The 17554-nt window shown below is 31.0% G+C and overlaps 2 protein-coding genes across 2 annotated transcripts; one reads left to right on the top strand and one right to left on the bottom strand.

Moving 5' to 3' along the window:
- The first annotated feature begins 6862 nt into the window (after positions 1-6862).
- On the top strand, positions 6863-10910 carry LOC107002822 (F-box protein PP2-A15-like). The gene is made up of 3 exons (XM_015200996.2): positions 6863-7338; positions 8075-8193; positions 10070-10910. Exons 1-3 carry the CDS (start codon positions 7030-7032, stop codon positions 10524-10526), a joined length of 885 nt encoding a protein of 294 aa, XP_015056482.1. The 5' UTR covers positions 6863-7029; the 3' UTR covers positions 10527-10910.
- Positions 10911-12540: 1630 nt separating this feature from the next.
- LOC107002653 (60S ribosomal protein L24) lies at positions 12541-15643 on the bottom strand. The gene is made up of 5 exons (XM_015200767.2): positions 15501-15643; positions 14141-14216; positions 13910-14011; positions 13566-13714; positions 12541-12968 (listed from the first exon to the last, which is right to left on the bottom strand). Exons 1-5 carry the CDS (start codon positions 15509-15511, stop codon positions 12812-12814), a joined length of 495 nt encoding a protein of 164 aa, XP_015056253.1. The 5' UTR covers positions 15512-15643; the 3' UTR covers positions 12541-12811.
- Positions 15644-17554: the final 1911 nt, after the last annotated feature.

The following is a 17554-nucleotide window of genomic DNA, read 5'->3' as shown; positions in this document are numbered from 1 at the left end:
AATGAATCATGTACATGAGTTGACATATGATATCTTTCTTAAAATTAAAAAAAAAAAACCTTTTGTTTCCTTAACCTTTTATTAGATTAAGTTTTTGGGCATAAAAACTAACAACTTATATCTGAAATTTAAGAGACACACTTATACTATACTAAGGTCCTTAAACTTCTGAATTTATTTTATAAATAATTTTCTGCCATTTTCAAACTAGGTGGCACTATAAACCAGATAGCTTGAAAAAATTGTCAGCACGTGTTGAGCCTAGATAGTGTCACGTAGGTCGAAAAGGGGAGAAAAATATTTATAAACTAAGTTCGAAATAAGAGGACCTTAGTACAGTATAAATATGTCGGTGAAATTTCGGGCGTAAATTGGGAACTATTTATGCATTTTTCGAATCTTTTAAGTATTTTAAATATCAAAAAATTCTTAGTTTAGTTCTTAACATATTATTCGTAGTAGATTTGGCTTTTAATTAAATGAAATATCACAAACTAAATGAATTTTAAACCATAATATTGTTGGTAAATAAGTATCTAACAAATATCATAATTAATCATGTATTGTGTTAAGTTTGTAATTTGTATCGTTAACAACTTAAAAATAGGGTTGGGCATAAACACCGAAAAATCGAAACATCGAACCGAATCGAATTTTTTTGGTATTTCAGTTTCGGTTTTTCGATTTTCGAGTCGGTATTCGGTATACGTTTTTTGTATTTTTCGGTTTTCGGTTTAGTTTTTGATATGTAATTTTGTGTTATTCGGTATTTTGATTTACCGAAATATATTATATTATAATATATATTTATATTATATTAATTATAAATATTAAATAATAAATATTATAATTTAAAACAAAAATTAAAAAGTGAAAGACACTTCTTTGATCTAACTATTTTTAGCCTATTAAGCTGAAAAATCAAACAAAAGAATTTGTAAATTTTGAAATTTTAAAAAGCCCACTAAGCAAGCCTATTAAAAAAACCAAAATAACAAAACCGAACCGAAATAATAAAAATCGAACCAAACCGAATTATTTTGGTTCGATGTTCGGTACACGTTGTACAAGAACCAAAAACCAAAAAACTGAAGAAAAAAAACCAAAACCGAACCATATTACCGAATGTCCTCCCCTACTTAAAAAGATTTAATTCCTCCTAAATTCTGCCGGCATTAGTAGTTGACCCTTTTTTTTTTTGGTTGATAAAATCAGTATTAATAGTTGACTTGGCCTTGATACATTAATATAACTTTCTCCATCATTAAAATTGTATTTAATTTTCAAGTAATGACTAATGAAAGAAGGGATTTAAAAAGTATATACCTATATCAGCATTGAAATAGATGAGGACAATATTGATAAATACTAAAATAGAAAGTACAAGAGACAAAATATTTCATTAAGGAATATTTTCATAATTTTGGTAGGAATAAATTGTTTGTTAGTAATAGCATCTAAGTGTTGTGAAATTGTGAATATTAAAAGAATCTAAGGGTGTGTTCGGCGCTGGAAAAAGTATTTTATTAAAAAAATAATAACAAGTATATATATATATATTTTTTTGCGTATGATATGTAATCAGGAAATAATATTTTTAAAGTATTTTTATATAATTAATTCTTGATAAATATTTTTAAAAAGTAGGGTGTGAAGTAGTGGTATAGATGGGACTTGTTAGAGGGTGGAGTGACACTATCACAATCATACAAAGTTTCGCACATCACATATATGAAGTTATTTTGATCCGATAAACATATAAAAAATTTTAAAACTAAATAATGATGTTCAAATAAAATAATCCAATGTAAGGTTCTAAAATCTTTTGTAAATGCAATAAATTATCCCTTTTATTATTACTTCTCCTTCCCCATTAGATACTTTGTTTGTTTCAATTTTTGTAAGGTAGTTGATTAAGCATGAAGTCTAAGAATATGAAAAGATTGTCCACTCTTTTGAAACTACCCTTGACAAGATTACATTATGTGCACTTATTCACTGTATTAAAAATAGATATATAATAATACTTGTCAACTTCATGAAATTCATGGATAATTTGCATTTAGTTTCAAATTTACCTTTATCATTAATCATAATCGTTTACCTATTAAATTTTTCAAGACATGATATTTATTATAGAGCAAAGGACATATATCACATACTTTTAAGGCGAAATTACCATTTGTCCCAAATAAGTTTATAACCAATAATATAAGCGATGATACATTAATCTTATGCGGTGAGATACATTAATCGTTAAGTAAGATGCATTACATTTTATACATGATACACTAATCTGATGTACATTTTACACCTAATACACTAATCTGATGCGCGAGATACATTAATTTGATGTGCTGATACATTAATCTGATGTGTGAAAAATGAGGGATTTTAGAAATTTGTAAAACCAATAAAATATAATGGTAATAAGAGAACTTAAATGTGAGATTTTTGTCATTTTTCCTTAAAAAAACAATTTTTTTTGGGTCTCGGAGAAGAGAAGCAAAAGGAAGGTCCCCAATATAAAACATTTGTTTCTTGGGCCCATTAGTGGACTCCTGAGCCCACAGGCCCATTTTGTTCAGTTTACGATCTGTGAGTTTCAGATTATTGCTGGGCTTGGGTGTATTGACCCAAACTAACAGTCGGGTCTTGGCCCATTATTTCGGCCAGAAAATTAAACTAAATCAGAATTTGGTTATTGATTTGAATCTTTGAAATAGAAAAAAATACAAATAGAGAGTTTTTTCATCTAATAGAATCTTATGATATGAAAATTTGAATAAATATAAATCGTGAATTTTAAAGTATTGAATGATTATATTTACAGGTTATTTAGTTTGACGTTAAATCAAACCAAAATTATAATGTAAAAATTAGTGAATAATATGTGATTTTTTTTTCGTTGAGTGTTCGATTCATTATACTAAAATTGAATATAAAAAACATCATTAAAATAATCTTTATTTTCTAAGAATCACACTTATAATTATTTTTTTCTCTTCAATGCTTGACCTTCATTGGTTTATAGGGAAAACGGGGATAAATATGTTCTTTTAAAGTTTTACTTATGTCTAGGATAATTTATCTCTTGTTTTTAGTGATATAAATAATAAGGAAAAAAGTCTGAAAAGAAAACTTTTTACCCCGAATTATCTAACAATATATTTTAAATGTATATATGTGCTCACGTGGATATAAAAAATATTGCGCAATTATAAATAATAATATGAGACGTGGGCACATATATACTTTTAATATACACTATTAAATAGTTCAGACAATAAAAAAAATTTCCATAAATTTAATATCTTAACAATAATTTCGAGTGATATTTTTCACGTGTTGCCTTAAAGTTGGCATGCATTATATCTTTTAAATAATATTAAATAAATATATAAGTATAAGAATATTACTGATATTATCAATGTCATGATTTTCTGTGTATAAAAATATTAATATCATAATTATTATGTATAAAATAATATTGAATAGAATCTATAAATAATATATCATATAAAATAATATTAAATAGAATATTACACTATGTATAAAAATAACATGCATTTTTTATAAGATGTATTTTTCTTGTTACTTAATTTATGTTTTTGAGTTAAATTATCCAAAATAGCCTTATCAAAACAAAAGGCGTAAAACGCAACTCCTAGCTGTTCGGATAGATTTTTTGATTGAAATAGTGAAAGGAAAAAAAATAGTAATATTTTCATATGAAAAAATTTATGGACTTGTAAAAATACTAAGCCAAATTAACTTACTTGTGAAAAATATCTAACAAATACGAAAGTTTGAAGTTTATACCACGAGTTTTTGGCTAAAAACATCTTTAGGCTATACCTAAACTTAAATAATCATTCTTAACAAATAATATCCTCCAATTATTTAAAACTTACAACTTTCATCCTCTATTAAAATTTATCAACAAAATAAACGAATTTCCATACAACAACGTATGCAATTAATTCTATTCTCATAAAAACAAATTTATATAATATTGTTACCGATTGAAAAAAGCATCCATTTTTTTTAAAAAAAAAAAATTGAGACTTATTTTTGTTACTAAAAAAATAAAGTTAGGACGGTGTGAGTCTAGAGGAGACATAATCCGCTATTTTCCTTTACCAACTGAATGGAGTCGGAGCTTAATTTCACACCATTTTTACCTTGCAAATCCAAAATATCTATTACATCAATAACTTTTTTTGGGAAAAATTGATAATTGAGATAATCAAGATTCAACTAATTTTGATCTCTAGTACTCAAGTTTTGTTTTTCATTATTAGAAGTAAAAGTCTCCGACCGATACCATTTTTTGCAGATTCAATGAAAAGAAAATAATTCCATTGATATTTTTTCTTATATCAAATCAAACGAAAAGTAAATAAAAAATAAACTTGTCAATTAAAAAGGAAGAAAATGCAAAGCGTTGTTGCTAAAAAAAATTTATTATATTATTATAAATGTACGTAAAATGATCAAAATTGATTTATTTAGGTGATTTAAAGAGTTTTGTTAAAAGTAGTGTGAATCGTACATGTTTTTATGAATAATTTATTAATTTTCAATAAATTTTTTTTATAAAAAATGAAAGTTATCAAAAATTTAAATAATTGAAGGATGTTTACTGTCAAGGATAATAATTTAAGAATGAAATTATATATTATATAAGAGTAATATAAAAAAGAATATTATACTATGCATAAACAATAACATGCATTTTCTAGGTACTTAGAGCCTGTTTGGCTCAGCTTAAAAGCTGGTCAAACTGACTTAAAAGCTGATTTTTGACTTATTTAGCTGTTTGGCAATACTCAAAATAGCTTATTTTAAGTTAAAAAAAAACTTATTTTAAGCCAAAAGTTAAAAGCTGGGGTAGAGGTGCTTTTTTTTTTAGCTTATAAGCTGTTTTAAGTTGACCACATTTTTATCTTTTTGCCCTTAATATTTTCATACAATCTCCAAATTACAACATAACCCTAACATCTCTTTCTTCCATTTTTCCCTTTTCACGTTTGGCATAGCAACTTCAGCACTTTTATCCAAACACATGACTGCTTATTTTAAAAATAAGTTTTAGCACTTTCAAAAGTACTTTTTTAAAGGTGCTTTTATTAAGCCCATCAAAACGGGCCCTTAATTTTTGTTTTTCACTTAAATTAACTGAAATGCCCTTATCTACACAAAAGGCATAAATCGCTTTTCATACGGCGATTTACGGTCTCACGTAGTCACATTTTTTTTTTCAATGAAAAATGTTTTTTATTGTATTATTTTTTATTGTTACATAATGTCATACATCGGTAATTTGAATGATTAATCAAGAAAAAATGTAAGATATTAGGTAGATCTGAAAAGGTAGGATAAAAGATATATAACATCAAATTTATAAGTAAAGACAAAATAAAAAGAAAACGCTAAGGTAGCTTCGTGATCACATCAAATTGATCGTTACACAAAATGAAATCTTTCGTCTTTACCTAACGATGATATAAACGAGACGATTATAATAAAATTTAAATAATAATAAAAACAAGCATTGAATTTAAACTAACAATACAATGAATGAAAATCATCCAAACAAGGTGTACGTTTGTTTTGAAATTGAGTTATGCTGAAATTTATTATATTGAGATTAATTATATTAAAATTAGCTATTCCAATATTATAAAATACGATACATTACATAATTTTTTTAAAAGAGTTTGAGTGACCTTAAGGGTATGTTTGTCATTTTCATTCTTCTTATTTCGAGATAATTAATGTTGGTGTATTATTTCACCCACCCCTAAAAAATAATAACTTACTTATAATCCTAATTAATCTCTCTGTCTATTTTTAGTTGTTATATTGCTCTTTTCGAAATTATATTAATTCGATATTTTAAATAAAAAATTTAAATATTTAAAAATTATATAAAAAATATTATAAATTTTCATTTTTTGTATATCATAAAAAGAAATTATAACAACTAAAGTGGAGGAAAATATCGCTAATTCAGATATAATTTATCCAAAAGGACCAATACTATTAACAAAAAAAAAAGAAAAAAAAATACTAAATTTTTATATCAAAACTTTTTATGGTTGTGTTGCATAATCATGTTCTTTTACTATAAAATATCCCTCCAATTTTTGTTTATTAGTGGCGCTAGCTGTAAACAGAGTGTCCCTTTTTATTAGCAACTTTATATTCTATATTTTTATTTTATTTTATCGGTCTTTTATTACGATTTTTTATTTTTAGAAAATATAACAAGGTAGACATACTTTTTATCTTTCTAAATTTTATTTACGAGATTTCATTGAGTATATTATTATTAATATTGTTATTATTGTTTTTTAAAAGCCAAGCAAAATAAAAATAAAAAATTTGCACATATAGTTCTAAGAATAAAAATTGTTACTTACACTAAATACTCACATAATATGATTTAATCATGAAAAGACTTTAAATATTATGTTAAAATTAAATATTTACATCTTCTATATTACAATCCCCCAAACAATTATTACTAATAATTGATATATCTCATTCAATAATTTTTATGAGTTTTTAAAGATAAATAATAATATATCTCAACAATATTAACTTTTTAAAATCAAGACATGAATATTTCCGTTTTTAAATTGTGTATATATCTAACTTAGTTATTATATTTTAATATACTTAATCACCAATAAATCTTATCGGCAGTGCTCTTATACAAAATAATATATAAATATTTGATTTTGAAATAAAAAAAATATATAATTGAATTATATTATTGAAGTATTTAATGTAATTGACCCAAATAAGATATGGAAAATATATATATTTAACTTTAATTAAAGGGAGAACGGAAATGAGTCGTTAAGAAAAAATTTATTGTTGATCACCTCCGTACTCAGCCGTTCTCCGCCATCACTCCACCACTCTACCTCACCAGCGGCCACTGCGTCACCGCCGTGATAAACCATGAATTGATACAATTGCCCTCTTCCTTCTCAAAGCTAAAAGTTCCATAATCGCATGGGCGCATCATTATCCAACCTGACGGAAAACGGGTCAGCCAACGGCAGACCGGGACTCGGTGATATACCGGAAAACTGCGTGGCGTGTGTGTTTATGTACCTGAATCCACCTGAAATTTGTAATCTAGCTCGGCTTAATCGTGCTTTTCGAGGTGCCGCTTCTTCTGATGCTGTTTGGGAATCTAAACTTCCGTCTAACTACCATCTCTTGCTTGACCTTTTGCCTCCGCAAAATTTCGACGGTCTCTCGAAGAAAGATATATTTGCTTTCCTAGCTCGTTCCGTGCCGTTTGATGATGGCAATAAGGCATGTAGATTTTTGTGAAGTTTGTTAATTCTACATTATTTTTTAGTTTGTGCTGACATTTTTTTTAATACATTTTGGAAGGTTAAAGGATTTTCAGTTTTGGTGGTAGATAAATACTTGTTTAATGGGGGGTTTTAGGTCAAAACTGATGTAAGGTTTTTCCTGCAGCTGTCATAGATTGAGACTATTTTTGATGTTAGAAATGATGCAATGTATGTAGTATTCAAGTTTAGCTTTCAAGCTGAGCTGGAGTGAGAATCTCTGTTCAGTGGTTGAACAGTGGTTAATGTTCAAGTTTTAGCTTCCAAGTTTGCTTCTTTTTGATTGTGACAGGGTGTTATCATTGATGCGTTATTTACCCATATCTTTATTCTTTTGTTAGTTCCTTCTTTCCCATGTCTTAAATGAGCAAATGGATGAGTGGTGTTGGCTAACTATAATTACGTTAGTTTTGCTAAATTGATAAAGATGGAGTCTAGGCCAGCTTGCTATGATTATAGGTTTTAGGGGATGGTACTTTCTTCAATTGCTTGTATCCCACGGCTTAATTCTCTGTGTAGTGCTTTTTGAGTCGCGCTTGTTCTTGAGGTCTGGGAAGGGAAGTTGAGGAATAAGTTGATCCTTTTTATGAAGTTGAATTTGCTGGGTGTTTTATGAGTTGAACTTGTAGCAACAATATGTTGGAGTGATGTTTGATCTCAATAAACTGTATGTTTTTGACGGGGACAAAATGCAGGAGGTATGGTTGGACAGAATAAGTGGAAAGATTTGTATGTCAATCTCCTCGAAAGCATTGTTAATAACTAATGTGGAAGACAGGAGACACTGGAACTGGTTTCCTACAGAAGAATCAAGGTTAGATTTGGTTGAAACTATGTGTAACTATGTCATTATTAAGTTTATTGTTGCAGTGATATAAATGATTTTGGAGTTTTGAAATGGTTGGATATCCTCTTATGAGATGATACTAAGAACTAGTTTTAGTTGGACTACATATCATTGGGATTTTCCCATGCATCACATGATAATCTCTTATGAGCAATACATGTGAAGATGAGTTTGTCTTTAATGTTCTTTATTTGATTTTTAAAAATATTAGTCATGCTAACTTATGGACACCTCGTCTAATCCACTCGGCAAACTTAATAGTTCACAAGCACACTTGCGAAGGTAACCATCTCTCTTAGGTTGGAGCAGATTGGCTCAAACCAAGTGTTGAATTTGAACCTAAAACTTCCAAGTAGTTATTCCCTTGCCTCAATCACCAGACCAATTTCTTGGGGACATGTGAAAACAAGGTTCATGTATTCACCATGAGGTGAAAATGAATATTAGTTAACTCAATTAAAGTAGTAGTTATTAAACTTCTAGCTCATTCTCTCACTAAACCTGACAAATAGATAATGCAGGAGCGGATTCTTAAGTGGAAAACATTCTGATTTGCCTTTCAATATATTGAGTTGACACTGCTTGACTTGCTATACCCTCCTGCTTGTATGCCTGATTTGAGTTATCAGTAGATTGCTTTTAATTTTTCTTTCTACCAAATGAGATTGTACTTGGTAGGAAGGCCGAAGTTTGATCAATCTTTTGTAACAAATATACAGAGTGTGTGAACTTATGCTCTAAATGGTATTAGTTAGATGCAGATGTGGTGATGGATTAGAATGCTCAGTGCATGCATGACACTTCCTCTTTCTTCTTCTTTGCCTCCCATAGCTATGGTATATTCCTAAATGAACTGAAACATGAAATGTATTAGATGCCATTTGCATCCATTTGAGAAATTGTTGAAGCAATGTTCTCAAAAGGATCTGAAAGTGTTTCCCCCCTGAAGGAGACAAGAAAACAGCAAATCCATGCATTGAACCAGTCTAGTAAAATATTCTCCATTTTCCCTCTTCAGCGAAATCATGCTCCCTTGACTTCGAGTGCATTTACGTGGCTTTTCTTCATCAGTTTGATAAGTTGGTGTAGTAATCAGATCTAAGACAGAAATATACATAATAGGGAAAAAGATGGAAAAATGAGATAGAATGTTGGACCTAGGTCGTTATTGCTTCTGCTGGATAGTATGAGTTCTAATTCTCGTCTGTAAAAGAGATGATGTATTGATGAGTTTATCAGCTGTAGTTAGGATGTTATTTTCCTAGCTACATGATTTTTCGACTAAGCTCTATTAGGATTTTGTAGGAGCATTTGTCTGTTCAAAATGTCCAGTTATTTTTCTGGTTAGAACTGAAGTTAACTTACTCATTCCTTTTCTAATTTTGATTGATACTAGCTGATTGAGTAGTGACAACAGTTGGCTTCTATGTCTCACCCTTTTGTCAATGAACTTCCTTTCTTGAGAGTATGAAACTGAACCACTGGTATCAGATTGCGGCACTTCTTGCAACAGTATGCTAATTTATAGGGTGAAATATATGGTAATCTTATTGATATGAGATGTTTGTTGTCCTTTTTATTCTCTTTGTTCCAATGTGTGCTAGTTTATGAACTCCGTGCTTTCTTCTCTTGGAACTGTTCATGTTATCCTCTTTTGCTGTGTGTGTGTATGTGTATGTGTTTTGGGGTGGGGTGGGGAGGCGTTACAGGCTGTCCTTCCCCTATTGTATCCTCCTTTTCTCCATTGAATTATACATGAACATGCTAGTTTTTCCCTCTTTACTTTTGCATAACTGATTTGTTGTTGATGACGAGGGATATCACATATTTTGAACTCTTGCAGATTCCATGCTGTGGCGTATTGCCAGCAGGTATGGTGGTTTGAATTAAGTGGCGCAGTTAGTTTTCCTTTTCCTCCTGGTATATACACTGTAACATTCAGAGTTCACCTTGGGAAAATATTTAAAAGACTCGGCCGGCGTGCTTGCAACTTTGAGCATACTCATGGATGGGATTTGGGGCCAGTACGTTATGAACTATCTACTTCTGATGGGCAACACACAGTTAATGAGTGCTTCATAGATGATACTGGGCAAGACGACCCAATTGGGAATATCAGGCGTGGGAGCTGGTTTGAGTACAAGGTGGGTGAATTTATTGTCAGTACATCAGATCCTGTGACGGAAGTTAGATTTTCAATGAAACAGATCGACTGCACACATTCTAAAGGGGGACTCTGTGTTGATTCTGTATCAATTACCCCCAGTGATCTGAAAGTCCATCCTAGAAAAGGGGTTTAAAGTATATCTGTAAGTGACATGTTTTCTTGTGAATGCTCTCAGAAAATTTTCTCTGAGTTCCATTATACCGCCTAAAAACAATACATTTGAGAAGGTAGTCATTGTAAAATTCTTTTTTTGCCTTAGGTATGTCTTCTCTCTCCATGAAAATGATACTGTTTTGTTCTTGATCCAGCTTTGTTGCATAGCATACATTCTGCAGAAGATCAAGAAAAGATAGTTTGCTCATTTTTTATTAGAGAAAAGGTTCAACTATTCTAGTTTTTTCTTGTACAGAAAAACATGGCTGAATTCTTCCTGTAGCAGATCCTTGAATTCAATTGTGTGGGTTCTAGATTGAGAAAAAAAATTAATTGGGTTCAGCTGAACTCGTATCGAGGCTTCTATCTGTGCCCCTGAATTCTTTCCACTTTTAGTGCATGTTTTACTATTCAACTATGTTGTTTAGAGTTTGGACTGTCCAAAAATGTTGTCACATCCTTGTATGATCCTCTAAATGTAGTTTTTTCGAGGATCCACCACACATTCAACAGTACTTTTTAAGAGTTAGAGCAACACAGCATTTCAGTGCTTTAAGATCTCAACTATGGTAGAGTCGTGTCGTTGTGCTCTCTTATGCTTATGTTGTTTACTATGGTCTTTTTCTTGTGTGGTCTTTGGTTATTATGACATCTTTTGATCATTAACAACTTTTTCTATGTGCTGTGGACTCTGTTCACTTGCATTTTTTGGCAAGTCAATGTGTTTTGAACTGCAAGAATATGCTATCTCTGATTGATTCTGATTCGACATTGGAAGTATATTGTTTTTCATAATAACCGAATACTATTGTTCGTAAATACTGCATATTTGATCCCATCTATGTCGCAGCAGATGGTGATATTTTTCTTCTATATTTATCAATCTATGATTGGGAACATTACAGGCTGCTTGACAAGTGCTTTGTTCCCATGTAACATGTGATCTTTAGTAGTAATATCTTAATTCAATTACTATTAGGTGAAGGTCTCGGTATACTGTACCCTTCTCAGACTCTCAGGTGGAACTATACTCATGGATATTCGGATATGTTGTACTGTAGTATATGATCATTTTTTACCCGGTATCTTTTCTTATTAGACGGTCTTAATACGTGATATCTTTTTATATTTATTAACAATTTAAGTTTAAAATATTTAAATTTTTTTATCCTTTGACGAGATGATTTCTAACCACTTAAATATTTATCACTTATTTTTAATCATATAATTTTATTTGTGTGTTGTGGTGTGGTCAAGTTAGGTGAGGCTTCCACATCATTTGAGTGAGGTGATTGTAGAATCAAATTGTAAGCTTTTTCCCAAAGCCTATCTATTTACGCAATCTTATCCAAAAGAAAACAAAAAAACAAAGAAATCTAATACCAAATCAATTATAAAAAAAAATGTGTTTCTTTTGTTTATTTCTCGAAAGAAGAAAAAAAGGATTGGTAGCAATGTGGTGAAGTCTTATTATCGATATAGGCAATTTAATTCATTTTGCTTTTAAAACTGAATCAAATCAAGTATTATTTTGATCATTTAAAAAGATTGAATTAAAACTTGTTGAAAGAGAACATGTTTGAATTTTGACTTCATATATATGTACTATAAACTCTTTATTTCAAATTTAGTATCTCTAACACATGATAATATGCTTCAATTAGACACTTTTAATTCAGATTTTGATAATAAAAAAAATTTGCACTTTTAACTTGTAACCGGTTTACATTATGCAACAAGTTTTATCACGTATTAAGCCTCGCATTCTTATGGTCATTAGGCTTGATTTTCGATTAGGTTTAGTTCAGTTTTATGATATATACTTTGTTATACCACATCCACATTTAAACTAGTAATTACACAATCAAATGGCATATGAATTCAATCATGTTAAAACATTATTGATTCTTACGTATTGTATCTTCGTTGATCATTCAAGTCATCAAAAAAGTAACTCTCCAAGTACGCAGGAAAACAGATTGCTGCATGGTAAGTTACTGCAAGATTTTTGCACACGCATTCGAAGAAACAGATTTCAAAAATATATTGTTTAGGAGTCAAAAAACTACATCTGTAATAGAGAATGAACCCACAAGAAGTCAATAGTATGTGGAGAATCAACAGCTGCATTTGCAACCAAATGCAAAACCGTCAACGAGAAATTTGTCTGCAGATGTATGAGATACTTGTAAATGAAGGTCTCCGCTTACAGTCTCTTCAAACAAGGCACTCTATTGCTAATAAGGAAACAACATAAACAACAGCTTAACGTTTTCCTCCGCCACCACCAAGCTTAGGACCTTTTGATGCACCTCCTTTGGACATATTGCCCTTTCCTCCAGCTTTCTGAGACTTGGCCTGAACCTCTGCTTTCTTAGCCTTCTTTTCATCCTTTGTCTTCTTGATCCTTTCCTTAATTTCACTATAAAAGATCCATACACACACAAAGATCAGTTTATCCCCCGTTAAACCAGAAAAAAGAAACGCTTCTTACTTAAAACTTCAACGACTAACACTGTAATTTACTGTCCCCTCACACCAAGATGATAATACCAAGCATTGTGAAGTACACTTAGGGCTTGTTTGGTGTAAGAGATTAAAAATAATAGTGATGGGATTAAGTTTTTTTTATTTTGTTTGGTTGCTATGTTTGGGATAACATATCCCACCATTTATATCATATTGATGGGATAAGTTATTCCATATACATGGGGGTATAAGTTATCAGGACAACTTGTTTCTAACCAAACGACCCCTAAGCTCTAGGTCTTTTTAGTACATGTTGGGTCCATATGGAACAGAAGGTGCTTGAAAGGTATCAGCACATCTGTAACGATAGACACAATTAATTTCCCAGACTAGTAACTGTATTAACCACATGTGAAAATGTTAATACCTGACTAAGTCTGGTATCCAAGATATAAGATTATCAGCTAAGACTGTCCAAAAAGCCACTAACTATATGCAAGTTGCTGGTGAACACACTTATAAATAAAATCAGGAATGAGAGGAAACTAACCGAAGAGCAGCCTCCCTGGCAGCATCTCGAACTTCTGGCCTTTCAGTTCTCTTCTTCTGGATTACCTCCAAGGTTGCACCCACAATAGACCTAGAGTAAGGCTTCTTGGTGGTACGTCGCCTCTTCTTAGCAGCTTCTTGTGCAATATCCTATTGTAAACGAACACAGCCCACAATTAAATTACGTCATTATAAGCAAGTATAGGGAAGTCCTAGAAAAGTTCAGCATCCCAATGCAAGTTTTACAAGTAAAACTATATATGATGAAGAAAAGGCATATTCCCTAGTTTAGTTTCAATTAGGGGGCAGAACACAGTTACTGTAGTTCAAAGCCCAGAAACTCACCTTCTTGTGTTGCTTCCTATACATAGCTGTCCATGTAAGCTTGGATGGCTTCAACTTGTTGTGGAAGTAGTGTTTACATTTTGAGTTGACGAATAGGAACACCTAAAAGTATCAAGAAATTAGTATAGTGATAGTGGAACTAGCACGATTGTACCTTAATTCCTAAGAAAACAAACAATTTATCCTTAGATTAAGAGAAGTGTTTTAGCATGTCATCTATTGAAAGAATACCTGAGAGTCTGACCGGATAAATCTGATGCCTCTCCCAGGGTAAATCTTGGCACCACTGAAACGGCAAAGTTCTGTCCTGAAATTGATGTAAGAAGACAACAATGAATCATCACTTCGAATTTATGGCTGTGGAATTACCAGGGGAAAATCTAAACTACAGGAAATGAGCAAGCACAAGAAAATACCAGTCTGAAATAACACATGATTTCATGTAAGATAAAGTTACACATTGAATTGAGTTAACACCACTATTTTTATGTAGTGCCTAGTTGAAACATTGCAGATGACCAAGAAAATAACTGCCAACCGCTGTCCGCCAGCAAGGCAGTTCACATCTAATGGTGGATATAGTTTTAGTAGCCCAGGGGACTTAAAAAGAACTAGTGTGGTTTGAAATCAACCATTGCGACAAGGCACACAACTATGAAGCAGTGGAAAGATGGATATCACCAATACCGCTTAATATGATTTTAATCTAGTTGCAAGGTCATACACTCTGCCTGGAGCACTTCCCTACCTATCCCTTCAGCTATCTCACACAATTCCCCTTACTCTAAGCAAATCCCAGAACAGAACAGATTTTCAAAAGAAAAATAACCAGCAAAAAAACATGGAAGATCACTCTAGAGGTAAACTATGCTAGAAGTGTGGTCTGACTTGAACATAGAATAAGAAGACCACATCAACTGCCTGTGCATTAATATTCTTTCAAATGAGAAAATAGCAAGTAGAACTTGAGCTTCACGAGCAAACTCCACCTCATCAAATCGAACTATGAATTAGAGCGTTTACTATGAAAATTAGGGTGTTCTTGAATCGTGAAAAATGATCACCCCAGCAAAATATTCTCCTAAAAGTCAAAATACAAATATCTCCAATCTTACTCTTGCTCCAATCATAATTTAGACATTGTTACAAATCCTATAATACTCAAAAGTGCACCATCACATAAATATCCTTATTCCTAAGGTAATCCTTGTATGATTAAGAAATGTATATTTTTATGCAAACCACATGATATCCATAAATGATTTCTTGAGCTCCATACTAGTGTTCTGTCTGTGCCAGATTAGAACATGAGACCTCATGGTTCTCGCGCGCCATACAGTGAAACAACATTTATCTTAAGGGAGCTCCACCGTGAGCATCTCCGGAATTACACATTCTCATCTACATTATGAATCTAAATATGGATTATTGCAGAGTTCCACCATTGATTCTAAATCTAGGAATCGTAGATACCATTTATGGATAAATTACCAAATTTTCTCAACGAATACTACTGAAAAATAATTCATCGGATGCATAAAGGCAATAAAAAATGCAGATGAATGAGAAAAATAAACGGTAGAAATCTTACTTGAGAACCATGGTTGATGCTGTAGCGAGCCGCCCTCCTTTACCGTATCTCAATGAAATTGTAACCCTAATGAGCTACCATTTTATAACAAATAGGATTAAAGGGCCCAAAAGATGGGAAGGGCTTCGTGGGCTTGTATGTCTGGTTCAGTTATTGGGCCTATCCATAAAACTTTAAGCCCATACAACAAAAAAACACTAACATATAAACCCAATTTGAAATATTTCTGCTAAAGAATTATTTCAAATGATGAATATCTCCTCTAAATTGCAGCATAAGTTTATATCTTCGTCTTATAATATCTCACAAGTTATGACGTAAAATGTGTTTGTTCTTGACATTGAAATAGCAAACGAACTTTTTCGCAACATAAGTTTATATCGATATGTCCCACATGTTATGCAATATGTCGTGAGGGCATAACATATTTCCAAAAAAAAAGAAAAACGACACACAAAACCAATTTTAAGTATTTTTACCAAAGATTATGTCCTCTTTTCATTTTTTTTAAATTTCCCATCTAGTATAAGGTACCAACATTGGAGTCCGACTATTTTGAATTTGCGCTACATAGAACCTATTCAGGAGAAAAGCACTCTTTACTAAGAATTTTTCATATTTAAGATTTTAATTCGAAATCTTTGATTAAGAAACGAGTAGCTCCATTTTGTGCGCCACATCTTTTCTAATTCCTTCTTTTTTTCTACTGCAAATACGAAATAAAATTATCCACATCTACATTGGGTACAACAACCCTTCATTTTAACAAATGATTATGTTTTTTTATAAACAGATTGAATTAGAAAAAAATTCTAAAACTACTTTTTTTAGTTCCAAAAATGAGACATGAGATTTAGTTTTGGACCGGTATTATTATTTGGGAAATTTTTGCAAATAGCGACTATAATAAACTTATAGCTATAGTTTGTATATTTATAGGTTGTAGCTATCGTCTAACCTACCTCATTCGTATAATTCGCGTGTGAGTTCATATAATTCAACCAATTTTTTATAAACTTGAAATAACGGGGTTATACAAACATAAACATATGAACTTTAAACTGTTATACAAGTTTTATTATATAAAAATTATACAAATTCTGAATTATACACACGTGCGGATTATACAAAACTAAAAAAATGAGCCGCATAATTATAGCTAAAAATAGGTCGCAAATTGTAATTAAAGCAAATTGTAGCTATATTAACTAAGTAACTAGTATATGTTTGTTTATCCGCATACTTTTCCCTTATTATTTCCCTCTCAATTCTCTTATATTTCTGTCTCTCATTTTCTAATCCTATTCTCATGATTGGAACTTGGAATAGTTGTTGTATTAGCTCAGGATCAATTTGCCTATATATAATTCTTTCAATGCAATGGTTGTCTTTAGATTTTTAGGTTAACAGACAATATGACCTATCTTATTAATATGGTGACAATTTTTTTTTCGTAAAAATTATACAAATCTCATTATGTTAAGAGTTAATTACATCATATTCTTATTTTTTCAAATTACAAAAATTCATTCAAATTTATGAATTTCGGATACATCACTTAACGTCCGAATACATTACGACATACCTGTCTCGATACTTCTCTCAATGTCTCGATAGACCAAGTGCCGATACATTACCTTTGTTTATACAAAACACACCTGTTCCGATACATCGCGTGAGGGTAATGTATCCGAGAATAGAAGAGAGTAAAAAATTTTATAATTTTTTCAAATGACATGAAATTTAAAAAATATGGTAAAATAAGTAATGTATTTAGGTAATTTTCCATATTTTTTAGATCAAGAAAATGGGTACATTGCTAACATAGTAGTTTTATTAGGTAAAGTTGGTTTTCTAGGCTGAGTTAGTTCTTGTTATAAAAAAAAAATAGTATGTCCATTTTGTTAAACATAAATAAATACATAATCACAAGAAGTATATAGCCAATTTCAAAATTCAAATCTTAGCATGTTTACATTGTTCTTTTGGAGTATGAAAAGGGTGAAAATAAGTGTTTTGGGTAACTGGGATATTTTTGGAACCAATTCTAATAC

The sequence above is a fragment of the Solanum pennellii genome, chromosome 10, assembly GCF_001406875.1.
Source record: "Solanum pennellii chromosome 10, SPENNV200".
In the NCBI taxonomy this organism is placed as follows: Eukaryota; Viridiplantae; Streptophyta; class Magnoliopsida; order Solanales; family Solanaceae; genus Solanum; species Solanum pennellii.
This window is presented reverse-complemented; position numbering and strand designations above follow the sequence as displayed.

Excerpts from the sequence above, each read along its gene's own strand:
- LOC107002822 (XM_015200996.2), top strand. The coding sequence starts at position 7,030 with ATGGGCGCATCATTATCCAACCTGACGGAAAACGGGTCAGCCAACGGC. Across the intron at positions 7,339-8,074 it reads CGTTTGATGATGGCAATAAG|GAGGTATGGTTGGACAGAAT; the intron begins GCATGTAGATTT and ends GACAAAATGCAG. Across the intron at positions 8,194-10,069 it reads TTTCCTACAGAAGAATCAAG|ATTCCATGCTGTGGCGTATT; the intron begins GTTAGATTTGGT and ends GAACTCTTGCAG.
- LOC107002653 (XM_015200767.2), bottom strand. Across the intron at positions 14,012-14,140 it reads TTATCCGGTCAGACTCTCAG|GTGTTCCTATTCGTCAACTC; the intron begins GTATTCTTTCAA and ends TGATACTTTTAG. Across the intron at positions 12,969-13,565 it reads GCCAGGGAGGCTGCTCTTCG|TGAAATTAAGGAAAGGATCA; the intron begins GTTAGTTTCCTC and ends GATCTTTTATAG.